Raw genomic sequence first — 18,593 nt, 5'->3', positions numbered from 1 at the left:
GTTGTCTACCTCATACGTTGCAGGAAAGGATGCCCCAGAGCATGGTACATTGGCGAGACCATGCAGACGCTGCGACAACGGATGAACGGACACCGCGCAACAATCGCCAGACAGGAGGGTTCCCTCCCAGTCGGGGAACACTTCAGCAGTCATGGACATTCATCCACCGACCTTCGGGTAAGCGTACTCCAAGGCGGCCTTCGAGACACACGACAACGCAAAATCGTCGAGCAGAAATTGATAGCCAAGTTCCGCACCCATGAGGACGGCCTCCACCGGGATCTTGGGTTCATGTCACGCTACACGTTACCCCACCAGCGAACAAATGTTATCTGTTTTTAATATAACGGGTCAGTTGCTGTCTTTTCTATGTTTCTACCTCTCTATCTTTTTTTGTTTGTTGTTTTTTTTTGGTGATTTGTATATTCTGTGAGACCTGGCAGGTAACACCTGTCTGTCTGCACACTGATTGCCTTGGCAACGGGCAGTTGAAAAAACTGTCTGTACTCACCAAGCATTGTTCTGTGAATTATAAATGCGATTTCATTTCGAGGATTTCATTTTCACATCGTTCACCTGACGAAGGAGGAAGCCTCCAAAAGCTTGTGAATTTAAAATAAAATTGCTGGACTATAACTTGGTGTTGTAAAATTGTTTACAATTGTCAACCCCAGTCCATCACCGGCATCTCCACATCAATACAAACTATGTATAAGACAGTCCCTATCTGGAATATCTGCTGCTGCTACTGGTCATTGATGCGCTCCTCCAATTCTTGCCACTTGCGTATCCCCGATTTTAATCGCTCCACCATTGGCGGCCGTGCCTTCAGCTGCCTAGGCCCTAATTCTCTCTAAACTCCTCCTCCTTTAAGACTCCTACCTCTTTGACCAAGCTTTTGGTCACCTGTCCTAATATCTCCTTATGTGACTCAGTGTCACATTTTGTTTAATAACGCTCCTGTGAAGCTCCTGGGGACATTTTACTATGTTAAAGGCGCTATATAAATGCAAATTGTTGTTGATGGGATACAAATCTGTATGTGTTAGAAATGTATTTCAGTGGAGTGTCTCAGAGGTTGTATAATGCTTTGCTGTGATAGTTTCACAGGGATCACAAATTTTAAAGTTGCTGACTTATTTTGTAGCTGAATTAAAGTGTTGAATTAAATTAAGACTCCCCAATGGGCCTCTAAGTTTATTCAGCGAGTGGCTGAGCTGTTTAAACACGGTAGGCCCCAGGAGTGATCCTCTCGCTCTCTGCTGCTCAGTGAGTTGATCTCAACCAGGCCAGCAATAGGGGCTTTACAATTGGACTAAGCTGACTTAGTTTAGGAAAGAGAAAATCAGGCTGGGTTCAAGTGTCTGACTGTCCAGCGACCCCTGCTAGAAGTGTACTCGAGGAGTGTGGGCAAGAACAGAATAGGATATGGTTGTGATGCCCCCTGCAGTCAAATGGTCTGCTGACATTCATTATCAATGTTCACATGAAGAGTAGCCACTTGATTAAGAAACTGGAGGTCAATAGGTGCCTATGCAGCTCTATCTCAGTAAGGAGTTAACACCTTCTGACTAGGATGGGAGAAAAATGGCGAGGAGGGGGAAATGCATTTTCAGTTTGCTCTGAAGTGTGCAGATTGTTGAATGATTTAGTGGTTTTGAATTAACGCATTGTAGTTTTTAAAAAAAAAAAAATCAATTTTGGGGCTGAATTGTAATTCTGAAGTTTTATCCTCTTGAAATATTTGAGAGGTTAAAAAGATGCCTGTAGCATTGGTTTTAAATGTGTTTTCCTGTACATGTTTATTATAGATTATAGAAAATACTAGCAGACCTCATTTCCTCACAGTGCTAAATGCAATAAGAAAGAGTAGTCATTAACATGAAGGAAAGCATCACTAAGAGCAGGTCAAGTTCATGCGAGTGCAAGACATCTCAAGTTATAGAAGCAGTTGGCTTGATGGAGCTATCAGTCACCATGGCCTTCTGGAGCTTGCTTAATCACTTGTGCTGGTTGGAGAGGAAATCCCCCAGAGTTTTTTCCCAAATTGGCCTATTTTTTTCTTCTTTTGCCTTTCCCAAGAGAGGGGGTTGGGATTGAGTTTAATGGTGTGAGCAGGTTGCACCATGTGAGATAGGTTACAAATTTGATGGACCAGCTGGTCTTTTCCTTTTTCGTATGTTCGTATTTTAGCACAGCTGATAAAACAAAAGGTATCTTAAGCAGTAGCAAATTTTTAAAATAAAGCTATGCCACTGTTGTGTTTATTAAAGGCAATAGACAAAGTATTAGGATTTTCTCTATCTAATCAGCAGTAACAGCATGTTTTATTGCCAACTGAGATCAGTTGCCACTGTTGCCATTTAGATGTGTATATTCTATGTCTCAGTAATGCACTGACACATGTACATTATAGAGAGATTTATAGCTTTACAGTAATGATTATTTCCTTTACAGTAATGATTATTTCCTTTAACATGCCCCTCTGGGTGGGGAGAGAAATTGAGATGTTTGAATGAACCCCCTAGTTTGATTGGGATTATATAAAGATGAGGAACCAGCCCAGTGTGGGTGATACTGACAAAGCCATAATTATTCTATTGGCCATTCTTACTTGGGCGGTGGTGGGCTGAATTCTAGCAATTTGTTTTTACAATGGAATAGTTGCTGGGCCTCTTCAGAGGGCATTATGAGTCCGCCACTGACCCACCCATCAGTAATATATTCAATTACATCCTTCCGCTTGGTGTAGTTGTGCTCCCACGCGCCATGTCAATGAAACCACATCACTGCAAAGTACAACCTGCTGCCTGGATTCAGCAGCCAGGTCACTGGAAGCACAAACCCCAGTCCAGACTAACAGCATTTTTCACATCACTTTATGGCGCTTTTCTTTTTCCCCCATTCCTTTCATCCTTCCCTTTTCTCCCTCATCACATTCTTATTTTTGATTCCATATTTATTTTTTTTCTCTTTTTTTTCCTAGTTTCTTTCTCCATTTTTCTCCTCTCCACAATGACTAGAGGTTGTAACTTGGACATTGACAATTATACATTCTAATGCGAGTCACATTTTTACGGATACACTAAAGATGAACGCGTAGTTGCTACAGTTGAAGAAACAGCCAGATGTTAATTACTGAGGTTCTTTTAATAACTTATTTCTGGAGCCTTTATTGGGGATAAGTACATTTCAACAGTCGGGGGCATGTGATTTAATGATGCTTCTTTTCACAAAAACTGCATTAGTGCACTATAATAGGCCTCCCAATATCACGATCTGGCCCAATGATTGTGACTTGTTCTTTCTATATTATATGGCTAAGCCTTTTCTCCATGATGCACTACCCAGCTGTTTAAAGTGCAAATGGACGAATTATTGCATGTACAGTAACCAGTTGATCATCAACTTGCTCACCAGTACTTTAAACAGTGAAGCAAAGCATCCTAAAGGAAAAGCTAAGCAGGAAAATATTTTTCAACTGCATTTTGAGTATAGTAGCAGCAAGTCATGACCATTGGAAGCCATGAATGTGCAGGGTTATAACAGGATTGTGTTATTGAGAAGCCTGTTATGCTAAGGGTTATTTCACTAATTTATCATGCATTTCTTGCAATATTTAATACTATAAGTCTCAAGAAATTGCATTAATATTTGTGTCCTGCCTTTGCCACTGTATTTTCTAGTGTTACAGATTGAGATTACATCCGCGTTTTGTGCAGTGACACCTTTTTCTTCATCACATAAATGACAGGTTTGAACTTACTGATTAAATCTGACTGGAAGAGGCAGTGGAATCTGAGGAAGCGGATCAGAAATTACAGAATGAGTTGCACAAAATAAAGATATGGGACAGATGTAATGAAATCAATAGATGAAATTTAATGCCGACAAATGCAAAGTACTGCACCTAAGGGAAAATAAGTGACACGTGCTCCATGAATGGTGTTGAAATAACTACACATGAAGCTACACATAATAAACATGTCCAACCAACACAGAGCAGCAATCCACAAATAGAATGTTAAACGCCATAGCAAAAATAGTAGAATGCAAGGCAGGGGAAGTTGTGATAAAACTGTACAGTGCATTGGTGAGACCCCACCCTGAGTAGTGTCCAGTTTTGAGCCCTGAGAGACTAGGGAGATATTAAAGTGCTGCAGTCAGTGCAGAGTAGAGTTACCAGGTGGATCCCTAATGTCAGAGTCTGAGTTATGAGGAAAGACTGGAGAAACTTTGGCTTTCCAGCCTGGAAAAGAAGTGTCTGAGAAGTGATCTTGAAAGTATACAGGATAGTTAAGGAAATGGAGACGGTAAATCAGGAAAATGACTTTAAATTAAATTGTGGGAGTAAGACATAGCACCGCAGGTTCAGACTAGTAAAACGTGGATAAAATAGTGGAGGTCAAAACTCTGATCAGTTAAGAAACAATTAGCTGCTGCAATGGGAGGAACTAGAGAGTGCTTGTAGATGTATGAATTAGGATGGGCCAAATGCCGTTCCTCATCTCTAAGTATTTTATGACCCACTGCTTTCACCATACAACGACAACAACAACTTGCATTTAACATGGTAAAACATCCCAAGGCACTTTATAGGGGTGTTACCAGACAAAATTTGACACTGAGCCACGTAAAGGAATATTAGGACAGGTGACCAAAAGCTTGGTCAAAGAGGTAGGTTTTAAGGAGCGACTTAAAGGAAGAGAGAGAGTCAGAGGGGTTTAGGGATGGAATTCCAGAGCTTGGCAGCTGAAGGGACGACCGCCAATAATGGAGCAATGGAAATTGTGGATGCACAAGAGGCCAGAATTGGAGGAGCGCAGAGACCTCGGAGGGTTGTAGGGCTAGAGAAGGTTACAGAGATGGGGGGGCGAGGCCATGAAGGGATTTGAGAGGAAGTAGGCCCGTCCTGGTCACTGCTGTGCACTCAGTAGTGTTTGAGTGATGTTGGCCTGGGCTTGGAATAGGTTGGCTGCATTTGGTGTGTAGACTGAGACCACCTCATTTAGGGACTATATTGGTACCTCCCAACATGTAAATGTTCACACCTCAACTCCATCGGTGTATGTTGACATTGAATTGTTGATTAAAAGGATATTAATGCCCTTGGGTTTGTTTCCTGGAACTGCCTATTTTGAGTTCTATTTTATAGCTGCTGGCATGTTTGTGCTGCAATTGTGTGAATTATAGCAGTGTAATTATTAAATATTTTAGCATGTGATTAGTGTCATTGTGCATTTCATTTATAAATGTTTTTTTAAAAAACTAGATGATGCCCTTTAAAGCCTGTAGTTAGTTTAAATATTTGTGTTGAAGTTCTTTGCTGTGAAAGACCTGCTGTGAAAGACCTGCAGGGAACTCTGCTCTTCAAAGCCCTGAATTTTCTGCTGGTTTGGTGAAAGATGCACTGTTTCCTCTCACTTGGGATCTGCTTCTCTGGGGCTGCTAACAGAGTTTTGTGATTTAGCACAGTCTGTCTGTAAAAACATTAACTCTCAGCCAGCTGGCTCATTGGGGATTCTGCTGGCCTTTGCCTTTGAAAGAGCAGTTGCCCCTTGTACGTGTTCTGTTTCTGTATGTTCTACTTGCTTGTTTGTGGCTTTGTGATTTCGGTAAATTCTGCTTATAGAGCTTGTGGAGAAATGAGTTCTGTGCTGTGTAAAGTATGTACAGGTACTTCATAACTGTGGCCCCCTCATGTTCATGGTGCCCAAAGTGAGATTTTTATTGCTGCCATGAAAACAGAGATACGGCTGATTTGTGTTATGATTCGGGTTACTTCAAGTGTCTAATATGCTTTGCAACTGCTGTTTGATCAGTATGTTACCTTCTTCACACCATGTGAATTGTGGATCAGTTGTATTGCCCTCTCAGTTACGCAGTCAGTCAAAATCTGATCAATAGTGAAGTCTGGCATCCCTCATTGATCAAATGCAAGTCCCTCCATTGCTGTCTTGGGCGTTCTGTTACTAATGTTGTCCATTTTGCTTTGTAAACAACAACAACAACTTGCATTTATATAGCGCCTTTAACGTAGTAAAACATCTAAGGCGCTTCACAGGAGCGTAATCAGACAAAATTTGACTGAGCCAAAGGAGGAGATATTAGGGCAGGTGTCCAAAAGCTTGGTCCAAGAGGTAGGTTTTAAGGAGCATCTTAAAGGAGAAGAGGTGGAGATGTTTAGGGAGGGAATTCCAAAGCTTAGGGCCTAGATGGCTGAAGGCATGGCCGCCAATGGAGGGGCGAAGGAAGTGGGGGATACACAAGAGGCCAGAGCTGGAGGAACGCAGGGTTCTCTGAGGGTTACAGACTCTTGTATTCTAAATCTTTTAAATTGCAATGATAATGGAAGTCTATCGTCATAAAATGAGAAGGCTCCAGCTCTCTCCACCTGTAAAAGTCAGTAAATATAGAAGCTTCCTTTTTCCCTTTCGCTCTATTTTTTCTCTTTGCATGTTCCAACCACTTTAGCTTAGAATATTTCCCAAAATAAGTTGCACAACACCAACTCAAACAAGAAAAGCTCAGTGTACAAAGAGGCTTGTTTAATTTTTTGTTAACAAATGTAGCTCAAAATCAATTTAGGTACCTGCCTGTCCTTAATGTTATATAGTACATAGACACTTCAGTGCAGGTTAAACCCTAATATTATGTTGTTTGGTGCTCATCAAAGTAAAGGATGTCAGTGCTGGTGCATGGGACGCTGTTCTTCCTGCATCAGTGTTGACGTCAAGTAATCCTAGGTCAGGTATTTCTAGTACAAACCATCCTTCTGGTCTTTCTAAGTGATTAATTTCAATTCTGGCTAAATTATGGGTGTTTTTGTGATTGGACCCTTGTCCATTAGAAACACGGTTAATATTGTCTAGCTCATTCAACTTAAAATCCTTACGGCCACTAGAAAGTGGAGACTTTCATTTCGTTAGAATTGAAAGAACAGTGTGGTAACCCACTACGTTAATGTGTGGGCCTTGATGGGATATTTGACTCCAGGGGCATCACAGATGTGTTCAGTTCTTTCCTTGCCTTTTGTCCTCACGTGAACTATCAGCAAGGTTTGCTGGGTAGTGATCTGGACTGCAAACCCTGGCTGCTTTTCTCCTCCCTAACCCAGAGCGTTGAGACCAATTAGAGCGTTCTACCACTGTCCGACATGAGATTAGCTAAGTCATCTTAGACTGGGGATCAAATTTGGGACATTCCTAGTCTGTATGACTCGTTCACCTACTCAATGGTTAAACTCCATCACGGGACTTCTAACTTGGAATTTTTTATTTTGGTGAACAGAAAGTGGAGGATCATGCTGGGTCAAAGCGAGGGTGGTTAGTTTCTTTTCAATAAAGTGTGAGTTGATTAAAGAGGAAGAATATGTGGCCAGGTCTTGCAGCCACTGGGGCTTTCCGTTGGTTAGAATACACTGCACTGACAAACCCATTTCACTGACAATTTTATTAGTTGCAAGCTACAGACTGGTATGTATTTATTTAGCTGTAGTGAAATGCTGCAGTGTGTGTGTGTATTTTACATCAGCCGCATCAATTATAATAAGCAACGGATCTGCTTCCAGGCAACTACCTCTAATAACAATATAGAGTGTGAGGTAAAGTAGGAGGAATGGGCTCAGAGGGAAATTGTTTCATCAGTACAAATATTTTATAATTTAACATTTTTAAAGATTATTCTAGACTAAATATAAACAAATGACACCAAATGGAAAAGTTTTCTATACTGTTGAATATTCAGTTCCTATTTGATCACAAAACACTTGTTTTTCGCTTCTAGTGTACCTCAGCTACATTATTTCCTTCAGATAACTGCTGGGTAATGAATCAATATCTTGTGATCTTTTCTCTGCCACTCACTGGTAGGAACAATTGCAAGTGGTGACGTGAGCAGGGCATTGTGTTAGAGGGTTTTGCTTCATTTCAGTCTAGGTCTGGAAAGCTCCTTATAAATTTCTGCAGTATTGTACATTCTCTCTCGGTGCAGTCTGCAGCGTTCCTTTAATTATACCGCATTGTATGTGTGTGCGTGCACTATTGTTTGTGTTTGTTTTGAAAGCAGTTCTGATTACTTCAGTGTAATTTTATAAATTCTTGCCATCATGACCAGACGTGTATTTTATTTAAAAAGGTTGGTTGCCTGTTTTTCCTCCTGGTGTGTCCAGTCATTGGTATTTACAGTAATTCTGGTAACATTCTGATAAATGTGCAGGATACTTAACATTCGGCAAAGTATGATTAGGTAGATCAGTACTGGACTGGTACTGTCTGAGAGTATGTAGAGTGCTTGGTTCACTCGTAGTTTGATTCAAATTGTCCTTTTACATAGCAAGTAAAGCAGGAAAAAATATCACAACGGAGACTCGGAGTTCAGGAGTTGTGTTCCTGATGGGTTCCAGCGAGTGCGCCATGTGGCACATACTGTGCAGATGTGAGCTTGTAGTTTGTTGACTTAATGTAGGAAGTTGAGTGCAGTGTTTCTGAATTGCAAAGCCCTAGGTCCTCAGTGATATGGACACATTACATGGATAGGTTTTGAGTTTTTATTTTTTAAAACCTAAGTTTGATTTTTTTTTCCTTAAACTTTCTCCTCCCCAATGCGGTACACTTCCACAGGTACCTTTATCAGGGTATGGTTCTGTGGGTGCATTTACTGGGGTATGGTTCCATGGGTGCTTAAGAACGAACTTGCATTTATATAGCACCTTTTACAACCTCAGGGCGTCCCCTAAGTGCTTCACAGCCAATTAAGAACATAAGACATAGGAGCAGGCATCGGCCATTCAGCTCCTCAAGCCAGCTCAACCATTCAATCAGGTCATGGCTGATCTTCGACCTCAACTCCACTTTCCTGCCCGATCCCCATATCCCTTGATTCCCCTAGAGTCCAAAAATCTATCCATCTCAGCCTTGAATATATTCAATGACTCTGCAACCACAGCCCTCTCGGGTAGAGAATTTCAAAGATTCACAACCCTCTGCGTGAAGAAATTCCTCCTCATCTCAGTCTTGAATGGCCAACCCCGTATCCTGTGATTATGCCCCCTAGTTCTAGACTCTCTAACCAGGGGAAACAATCCCTCAGTATCTACCCTGTCAAGCCCCTTCATAATCTTACATGTATCAATGAGATCATCTCTCATTCTTCTAAACACCAGAGATTATAGGCCCATTCTACTCAACCTCTTCCGTAGGACAACCCTCTCATCCCAGGAATTAATCTAGTGAACCTTCGTTGCACCACCTCCTAAGGCAAGTATATCCTTCCTTAGATAAAGAGACCAAAACTCTATGCAGTACTCCAGGTGAGGTCTCACCAATGCCCTGTACAACTGTAGTAAGACTTCCTTACTCTTGTACTCCAACCCCCTTGCATTGAAGGCCAACATGCCATTTGCCTCCTAATTGCTTGCTGTACCTGCATACTAACTTTTTGCGTTTCTTGTACGAGGACACCCGAGTTTCTCTGAACATCAACATTTAATAGTTTCTCACCATTTAAAAAACATTCTGTTTTTCTGTTCTTCCTACCAAAGTGAATAACCTCACATTTCCCCACATTATACTCCATCTGCCACCTTCTTGCCCACTCACTTAACCTGTCTCTATCCCTTTGCAGACTCTTTGTGTACTCCTTACAGCTTACTTTCCCACCTAGCTTTGTATCGTCAGCAAACTTTGGATATATTACACTCAGTTCCTTCATCTAAGTCATTAATATAGATTGTAAATAGCTGAGACCCAAGCACCGATCCTTGCGGCAGCCTGCCAACCCGAGAGTGACCCGTTTATCCCTACTCTTTTTTTCTCTCCTTTAACCAATCCTCTATCCATGCTAATATATTATCCCCAACCCCATGAGCCCTTATCTTGTGTAACAACCTTTTATGTAGCACCTTATCGAATGCCTTTTGAAAATCCAAATATATCCACTGGTTCTCCTTTATCTACCCTGCTAGTTACATCCTCAAAAAACTCTAATAAATTTGTCAAACACTATTTCCCTTTCATGAAACTATGTTGACTCTGCCTAATCATATTATGATTTTCTAAGTGCCCTGTCACCACTTCCTTAATAATGGGTTCCAGCATTTTCCCAACGATTGATGTCAGGCTAACTGGTCTGTAGTTCCCTGTTTTCTTTCTCCCTCCATTCTTGAATAGCAGTAACATTTGCTACCTTCCAATTCACTGGGACCGTTCCAGAATCTAGAGAATTTTGGAAGATCATAACCAATGCATCCACCATCTCTGCAGCCACCTCTTTTCGAACCCTCGGATGTAGGCCATCAGGTCTTGGGAATTTGTTGGCTTTTAGTCCCATTAGTTTGTCTAGCACTTTTTCTCTAGTGATATTAATTGTTTTAAGTTCCTCACTCTCATTTATCCCTTGGCTCCCCATTATTTTTGGTATGCTTTTTGTGTCTTCTACTGTGAAGACAGATACAAAATACTTTGTTTAAAGCATCTGCCATTTCCTGATTTCCCCATTATAATTTCTCCTGTCTCAGCCTCTAAGGGACCAACGTTTACTTTAGCTACTCTCCTTTTTACAAACTTGTAGTTCTTTTGAAGTGTAGTCATTGTTGTAATGAGGGAAACATGGCAGCCAATTTGCACACAAGTTCCCACAAACAGCAGCGAGATAAATGACCAGTATTTTTTTTGGTGGTGTTGATTGAGGGATAAATGTTGGCCAGGACACCAGGGAGAACTCCCTGCTCCTCTTTGAATTCTGCCATGAGTTATTTTATGCCCAATTGGCAGGTGGGGCATCGGTTTAAAGCCTTATCCAAAAGATGGCACCTCCGACGGTGCTGCACTCCTGTGTCACCTTAGATTATGTGCTCAAGTCTTGAGCCTTCTGACTCGGAAGCGAGAGTGCTACCACTGAGCAAAATCTGACACTAGTGGGGTAGGGTTGTGTGGGTGCCAGCAGGGCTCTGTTTTACCTCTGGGTGGCCACTCTTTCATGTGTGAGCCGAGGCAATGCATTGGCAGCTTTTGCAGAGTGGAGTTAATCCTATCCTCACCCACTGTACAGAAGACATTTCCAGCAAGTGTTAATGGATTGTGGTCAGGAGTGGGATCCATGGCAAGTTTTTAGACAGGGCAGCAGCTTGGGTATTGCAGTTGAAGTGGCACCACTGGACTGTGGGGAATTTGGGGGTTTTAGAGCATTCTTGGCACTCGGAACAAAACAAATGTTTTATGCTTGGTGCAATGACATAACTCTCTTTAGAGGTGCTCATTGAAGTATATATTGTTAATTGGTGATCAGTTATACAGAAGATTACATTGGAGTGTGCGTGTGCTTGCTAGTGGGGAGGTTAGTTTTTTTTCCCCCTGGTTTAGTGGCAGTACTAAGCAATGTTGTGTACTCTGAGCATTATTCTAGCTCTTGGACTGAGTTGTTTTACTATCGTATTTACTTTTCCACTATTGGCTGTGGAGGAATAAAAGGATATTTAAGGATCTTTGAGTTTAATTAAAGTTTGGTTCTACAATAATTCAGTGGGGATTTTGGGCAGCACATCAGTTAATATAAAGAAGCCTCGTGGGATGGAAAATATAAATGAACGTTTAGAGGAACGTAATTATTTTGATGGTTCTATATAGAACCAGCTTGTATCCATACCACAGAAAGCTCAGCAGATTAGATGCTGCAGATAATTTATTTAGAAAAATCTATCATCCTAGTTCGTGGCAAAAGCTTAAAAACAACTTTGTTTCACTATTATAGGAAATCTTCAGAGAGAACTTGTATCTTGTGAAAATAATCTCCTTTGTGTTTTTACTCAGGCTAGTGATATGTTCTTTAACCAGACTCACTATACAGTCATGTTTTCCACTTTTTTAGGGAATGATTGCTCAGCAGTGAATTACTGCAGATTAACCGCCATCCTGCTTTTACTGATGTATTTTCAGGAATGTTGGTTTTTAATACTTTTGCAGTCTCTGCTAACTTTATTTGTATATTGATTCCAGATGCACCCTGTCTTCTACAAGCAAAGGACATTGATGAAAGTGCTAGAAATGTACTGGATGCAGTGGTTTCCCCAGGAACTCAAGTGGGTGAACGAGCAGTGGGCTATCCATCTCCTGTACAGCCCACGACTATTAACTTCTCCTTGAAGCATTGGGGCACAGAGATCAGGTGAGGCGCTGTTGTCTTGAGTTGAACGTGTCTAATTTCTGAATGCTTACAAGCTACCAAAGAACCAGGGGACATAAGTTTAAAAATGAAGACTTTAAGAGTCAGAACTCAGAAGGGAAGTCTGGCATGTTTTCCACTCTGGGTGCTGGAGTTGTGGAATTGATTGCCAGAGGCAGTTGAAGCAGACAATGTAAATGGGTTCAAGAGACAAGTGGATGCATTCCTGAAGAGAGAAGGGATTGGGAGATATGGTGAAAAGGCAAGCAAGGAATTGGCTTGTTGTGCCTGAGGCCTTTACCCATCCTTAAAAATGGTTGCACTTCCATTTCTTACCTCTCCTTTCTTAGAAGGCTCTAGAAACAGTCGCTGGGGATTTTTACTTGAGAATCACTGAGTTTCTATGTCATGCTTTTTGTAAAGGTTGGGTGAAACAAGACTGAAGGACAGTAAGGAAGTCTCTCCTCCTTTCCAAATCAAGCAATTTCTTGTCATTGCTCACATGTTAACTGCTTTTAAACACTTGGGTAAACAAAATAGAAACAGCATGAACTTCCAAATGACCTAATTTTCTGTTTGTGTGGCCAAAGTTATATTGGGATATATAATATCCCTTTGTCTTTTAAAGAGCCTGGAAATTGATTTGGGATCAAAGGCTTAGTGGGGTTCAGAACCAGACAGTGTCTCCTGGCAGCCATTAAAAGTTTTCAAGGGAGCACTTGGACACCTTAAACTGGCTGAAGACTAAAATGATGTAAAAACATGTCTCATGATGAAAAGCCTATTTTCCGTCAGTGGAAATGTGTTACTGGTTTGCTTTGGATTTTATGGGTCATACCCATTATAAAATTTGTCAACCAGGCACTGGAAGAGTATGATTTGGCCATTGTGGAATAGCTTGCTAAGATCAGTGATGTGCTTCTCATGTCTTTCCCGCCCCCGAGCCCGAAGACAGAGGTCCTGAGAGAGGCCGCTGCTCTCAATGGGGAGTTGTCATTTTATGGAGCGTTTAGGGGTAGATTTGTAACTTGTTCAATCTTCGATGTGACCTTGCTCTAGTTAATAACTTAAATATGACTACTGGGTGGAGCTTCCATACTCAGGAATTTGTGATTTTAGATTTACATTTAAAAAAAGGACAACTGGCCTATCTGATCTAACTACAGGGAAATATATAATCCTCTAGCATTTTGCCTTCAAAATGTTATTAGAAATAAAATAATTTAAGCCCTTTCTGGAACTACCGGTGAACCAGCCACATTCATATAACAATGGAAAGATTCAAAGTGTGAACTAGTGAAATTGTTTAAGATATTTTTGTTTTGTCAGTAATCTATGGATAAAGTATTAAAAATAAAGTTTGTAACATAACAAATGCATAGAAATGTAAATAATTCGCAAAATTATTTTTAAACTTGCCCATAAATTTATCAACAATTTCTTGGGAATCCGTCTAATTTTATGCCTTCCCAAGGATCTACCCTCAGAGGTCTGGGGCAGTCTGCCCACCTGATCTAGATAAGGAGCTGCTGTGATCAGTTCTTCGAAAGCTTTTGAAAAGACATATTTATTATTTTTGCTTTAAAACGTATTTTAAACATTTGACCATGCAGGAAATGTGGGAGGAGTTGCAGTGCGAAATATTAATGTTTAAAGTTGTGTTTGAAATTGATAGAGAAATTGTTTAAAGCTGAGTTGTAATATGGTTATTTGATGCAGAATGTGACCGACTGCCCATCTGATGTCTCAGTTGGCAGTGTTGGCCTGGCCTTGACGGAATCACCTGTATGGCTAAACAAAGCAATTTTTGCCACCATGTGCCTGATCGAGAAACACACTTGCGTAATTTTTTTTAAAACACCATGTAGAACACCCATGTGGGTGGCCAAACATCTGGTTTCGTTGTAGGAAAACTGAAGTGCCTTCTCCCTCTGTGACACATGACCAACCTTTTAGCGCTCTATGCCTATGCAACCACAGTTCCCAACAAAGTACCAGCAAAGCAGCTGGAAGTTCTAAGTCATTATTAAAAATGTTCAGCTTATTTGCTGTAGCCTTTCCCCAAAGTGCGCCAGCTCCACTCTGGCTGTCGTCCACAAGCAATGCATGGGGTTCCCCCATTAATCCAACTCCGTGCACAGTGCTTTTAAGTGCCTTGTAAAAGGAAGGAAAGAACTTGCATTTATATAGTGTCCTTCACTAGCTCAGGATGTCCCAAAGTGCTTCACAGCCAACAAATTACTATTGTGAATTGTAATCACTGTTATGTAGACAAAAGCAGCAGCCAACAAACCAAAAATGAAATAAATGACCAGTTAACCTGGTTATTTTTGTGGTGTTAGTTGAGGGATGAATGTTGGCCAGGACACTAGGAGAACTTCCTGCTCTTGTTTGGGGAAAAAATGTGATGGGATCTTGTGCATCCAGCTGAGCAGGTGGACAGGGCCTTGACAATGTAGTAGTACTCCCTCAGTACTGCACTGGAGCACCAGCCTACATTATGTGCTGAAGTCTTGGAGTGGAGCCTGAACTCAGAACCTTCTGACTCGAGAGTGCTACCAACTGAACCGAGCGGACTTGTACTGTTTTATAGGATGTTGTTCAGTTTATTGGCATGTGTTAGTATTCATGATGCCCCTACAACAGGTATAGTTGAGTTTCATACTCTGCAATTCTGAATCTAATGCAGAAATTCAATGTCGAATCTGAAACCAGGAAGAGGGAACAATGATAACCGCAAAAGTGTCTTCTATACTGAGGATTGGGAGCTGCTGGATCCCAGCCTCAAAGAGCTGGAAGAAGCAGCAGGACATGAAGAGAAGAGAAAATGTTCAACAGAAACAAATAGAGGTTTGTCACTTAAGTTTACTGTTGCAGTCAAATTTATTCAGAAAATAAAGCATCACCGTACGTACAAGTATACTTTCAAAGCAAAATACGCTGCTTGGGTAAGACCATATTTTTATAATCTACCTGGAGTGGTTTGATGGTGTTTATGCTACAAAGTCCTGGAAAGTTAATGAAATTACTTCATTTCTCCCAACTGAGTAGTTGCCCAATTGCTCATCCCATTCCTGTACCTTCGACGGCTGAACTCTTGATCAGTCTCTTAACACGCTAAGCAAACTTTATTTCTGTTCACGACCTCTCCTCCCATTATTCGAGCTGCTACATGTGGACTTCCTTGTTGGTCCAATGTTTAGCACTAAGCCATGCACACCAGAATATTCTGGGGTTCTATTCCAGGTCTATGCTGAGTTTGTTTATCTCAGCTGTGGTAGCAATTGGTTGTCTGCAGTTTGGTTCTGTACTTTTGGACCAGTGGCTTCTGAAAAGTAAACATATGAGAATGTCTGCCAAAGATGGGATCGGACTTTGCTATGATGCAGTCAATGGTTAATTAGCCTGTTACACTCGCTTAGTAGGCCTGTGCATGAAGGATAGCCATTGAGGTATCAGAAGACTACTGCGCCCCCCCAACAAACTGAATCCCAGCAAACCTTCATGAGAAATGGGGAGAAAATTGGGGGAAGATGAAAATTGCTAAGCAGAGCACTCGTTGAAAAGGAACATCAACTGCTGTTTTCATGCACCTCGGGCAGCTGCTCTTTCTGGTCCCTTGGCAAAATGATCTCTGCTAACTTCTATAAATCATCCTTTGAACTTTTCATTCTTTCACAAGAGAAAGCAAACCTTCTTGACTTGCGTTTGTACTCCAACTCTAACCTCGAAAACCATCTCCTCCCTTGCTCCAGTATGTTCTACAATTATGACCCAACGTCAACTTTTATCACCACCAGATGTCCACTGTCTGAACTCTGTTAAGACCTCTGGTCCTACTGGTAACACTTCAATTGTCCTCAAGATACGTGTCCTCAGGGTTATCCCCAGTCCTATATGGCCCTTCAATCTCTCTCGCTCCCAGTGCTGCTCCTTAGAAATTTGGTTGGTTCATCCTATCCCCAAGAAAGCTGATCCCCTTTTCCCTCCCAACTATCTCACTACTTTCTAAAGTCATGGAAGTTGGTGTTGACCCTCAAATTATCCATCACCTTTAAAAATGCTGGCCTAATCCATGATCACCAGTTTGGTTTTCGGCATAGCCATTCCACTGCTTACCTTGTTGCCCACGAACTTCAAATTTCCAAGCATGTTATTACTAGTTTCTAACTGTGCCTTTCTGCTTCTGCATCTTACACTTCGAACTTTGCTTTTGAAGATTGTGACAAAACATTTGGCCTTGCCTTGGGCACCTCCTGAAGCCTTCAACAAGGTTGACATCCTGTATTTCTAAACAAATTGCAATCATATGGTATCCCACCAAAGCTATGGACACGGCTATCTGACCTCCTGTCAAATCACTCCATTTGTGCTTCTGGTGCATAACTTGTTCTTTTTCCGTTAGCTCAGGCCCTGGACAGAGTTTTGTGCTCCCTCACCCTGCTCTTTCTTCACATTGATATCCTTCACTCATCTTTCAACCCTAATCACACTTTTGCTGATAAATGATAAACAAAGCTCTGTTTCTGACCACTGAATTTCAGCCTGTTTCATGTGACAAAAACAAAGCTTTTGTTCTGCCAAATAGGGAAAGTTTCTGGTGATGATTTTTATGATTAAATGCAGAGCAAGTGCTTTATTAGTGCCATTGCCTATGTTCAGAAACTGTTCAGATCAAAATATGCTTGTTGACTGGGCAGTCCTTCCTTGAAATGTTTGTGAGGCCACAGACTGGGAAAAGTAGGCAAATTCATCACACGCTAAGTCATTAACCGAGTTTGTTCTAAGAGAAGTTCAAAATGAACATTGGTCAAAAGCGAATGGAGTACCTGATGGTTAAGAGACTGCTGTTCACAACTTATCTACTTGCGTATTAGAAATTGCCTGATCATTGAGAAGAACTTGTTTAATTATCAATTGATCCAACATCAAAGTAAACAATTTTACAACACCAAGTTATAGTCCAGCAATTTTATTTTAAATTCACAAGCTTTCGGAGATTTTCTCCTTCCTCAGGCAAATGTTTCAAGATCTCCTTGAAGCCTACGCATTTATACATATTGAACAATAATAAATGGTGTTTACAGACTGCCTCTGCAACTGCCCGTTGCCAAGGCAATCACCGTGTTCAGACAGAGAGGTGTTACCTGCAGAACCTCCGAATACACATTCAATAAAAAAACAAACAGGGAAAAAAAAACAGAGAAAAAAAACACAGAGAGAGGCAGAAACATCCGGAAGGCAGAGAGAGCCAGCAAATGACCCATTATATTAAAAACAGATAACATTTGTTCGCTGGTGGGGTAACGTGTAGCGTGACATGAACCCAAGATCCCGGTTGAGGCCGTCCTCATGGGTGCGGAACTTGGCTATCAATTTCTGCTCGACGATTTTGCGTTGTCGTGTGTCTCGAAGGCCGCCTTGGAGTACGCTTACCCGAAGGTCGGTGGATGAATGTCCATGACTGCTGAAGTGTTCCCCGACTGGGAGGGAACCCTCCTGTTTGGCGATTGTTGCGCGGTGTCCGTTCATCCGTTGTCGCAGCGTCTGCATGGTCTCGCCAATGTACCATGCTCTGGGGCATCCTTTCCTGCAACGTATGAGGTAGACAACGTTGGCTGAGTCACAGGAGTATGAACCATGCACCTGGTGGGTGGTGTCATCTCGTGTGATGGTGGTATCTGTGTCGATGATCTGGCATGTCTTGCAGAGGTTACCGTGGCAGGGTTGTGTGGCGTCGTGGACGCTGTTCTCTTGAAAGCTAGGTAGTTTGCTGCGAACGATGGTCTGTTTGAGGTTGGGTGGCTGTTTAAAGGCGAGTAGTGGAGGTGTGGGGATGGCCATAGCGAGGTGTTTGTCCTCATTGATGACATGTTGAAGGCTGCGGAGAACATGGCGTAGTTTCTCCGCTCCGGGGAAGTACTGGACGACAAAGGGTACTCTGTTGGTTGCGTCCCGTGTTAGTCTCCTGAGGAGGTCTATGCGATTTTTTGCTGTGGCCCGTCGGAACTGTCGATCGATGAGTCGAGCGTCATATCCCGTTCTTACTAGGGCGTCTTTCAGCGTCTGTAGGTGTCCATCGCGTTCCTCCTCGTCTGAGCAGACCCTGTGTATTCGCAGGGCCTGTCCATAGGGGATGGCCTCTTTGACGTGGTTAGGGTGGAAGCTGGAAAAGTGGAGCATCGTGAGGTTGTCCGTGGGCTTGCGGTAGAGTGAGGTGCTGAGGTGCCCGTCTTTGATGGAGATTCGTGTGTCCAAGAAAGAAACTGATTCTGAGGAGTAGTCCATGGTGAGCTTGATGGTGGGATGGAACTTGTTGATGTTATCGTGTAGTCTCTTTAGTGATTCCTTGCCGTGGGTCCATAGAAAGAAAATGTCGTCGATGTATCTGGTGTATAGTGTTGGTTGGAGGTCTTGTGCAGTGAAGAAGTCCT

The 18,593-nt window shown here is 41.9% G+C and overlaps 1 protein-coding gene across 1 annotated transcript in view; it reads left to right on the top strand.

Moving 5' to 3' along the window:
- tbc1d2b (TBC1 domain family, member 2B) overlaps positions 1–18,593 on the top strand; it is a 142,201-nt gene that overhangs the window by 62,171 nt on the left and 61,437 nt on the right. Inside the window, exons 3-4 of the mRNA XM_067973325.1 lie at positions 11,994–12,162; positions 14,849–15,009. Of these exons, the coding sequence (XP_067829426.1) occupies positions 11,994–12,162; positions 14,849–15,009 (330 nt within the window). The remainder of the gene's footprint in view (positions 1–11,993; positions 12,163–14,848; positions 15,010–18,593) is intronic.

This window comes from Heptranchias perlo, chromosome 38 (assembly GCF_035084215.1).
Source record: "Heptranchias perlo isolate sHepPer1 chromosome 38, sHepPer1.hap1, whole genome shotgun sequence".
NCBI lineage: Eukaryota > Metazoa > Chordata > Chondrichthyes > Hexanchiformes > Hexanchidae > Heptranchias > Heptranchias perlo.
Note: the sequence above shows the minus strand (reverse complement) of the source record. Positions and strands in the feature narration are given on the sequence as shown.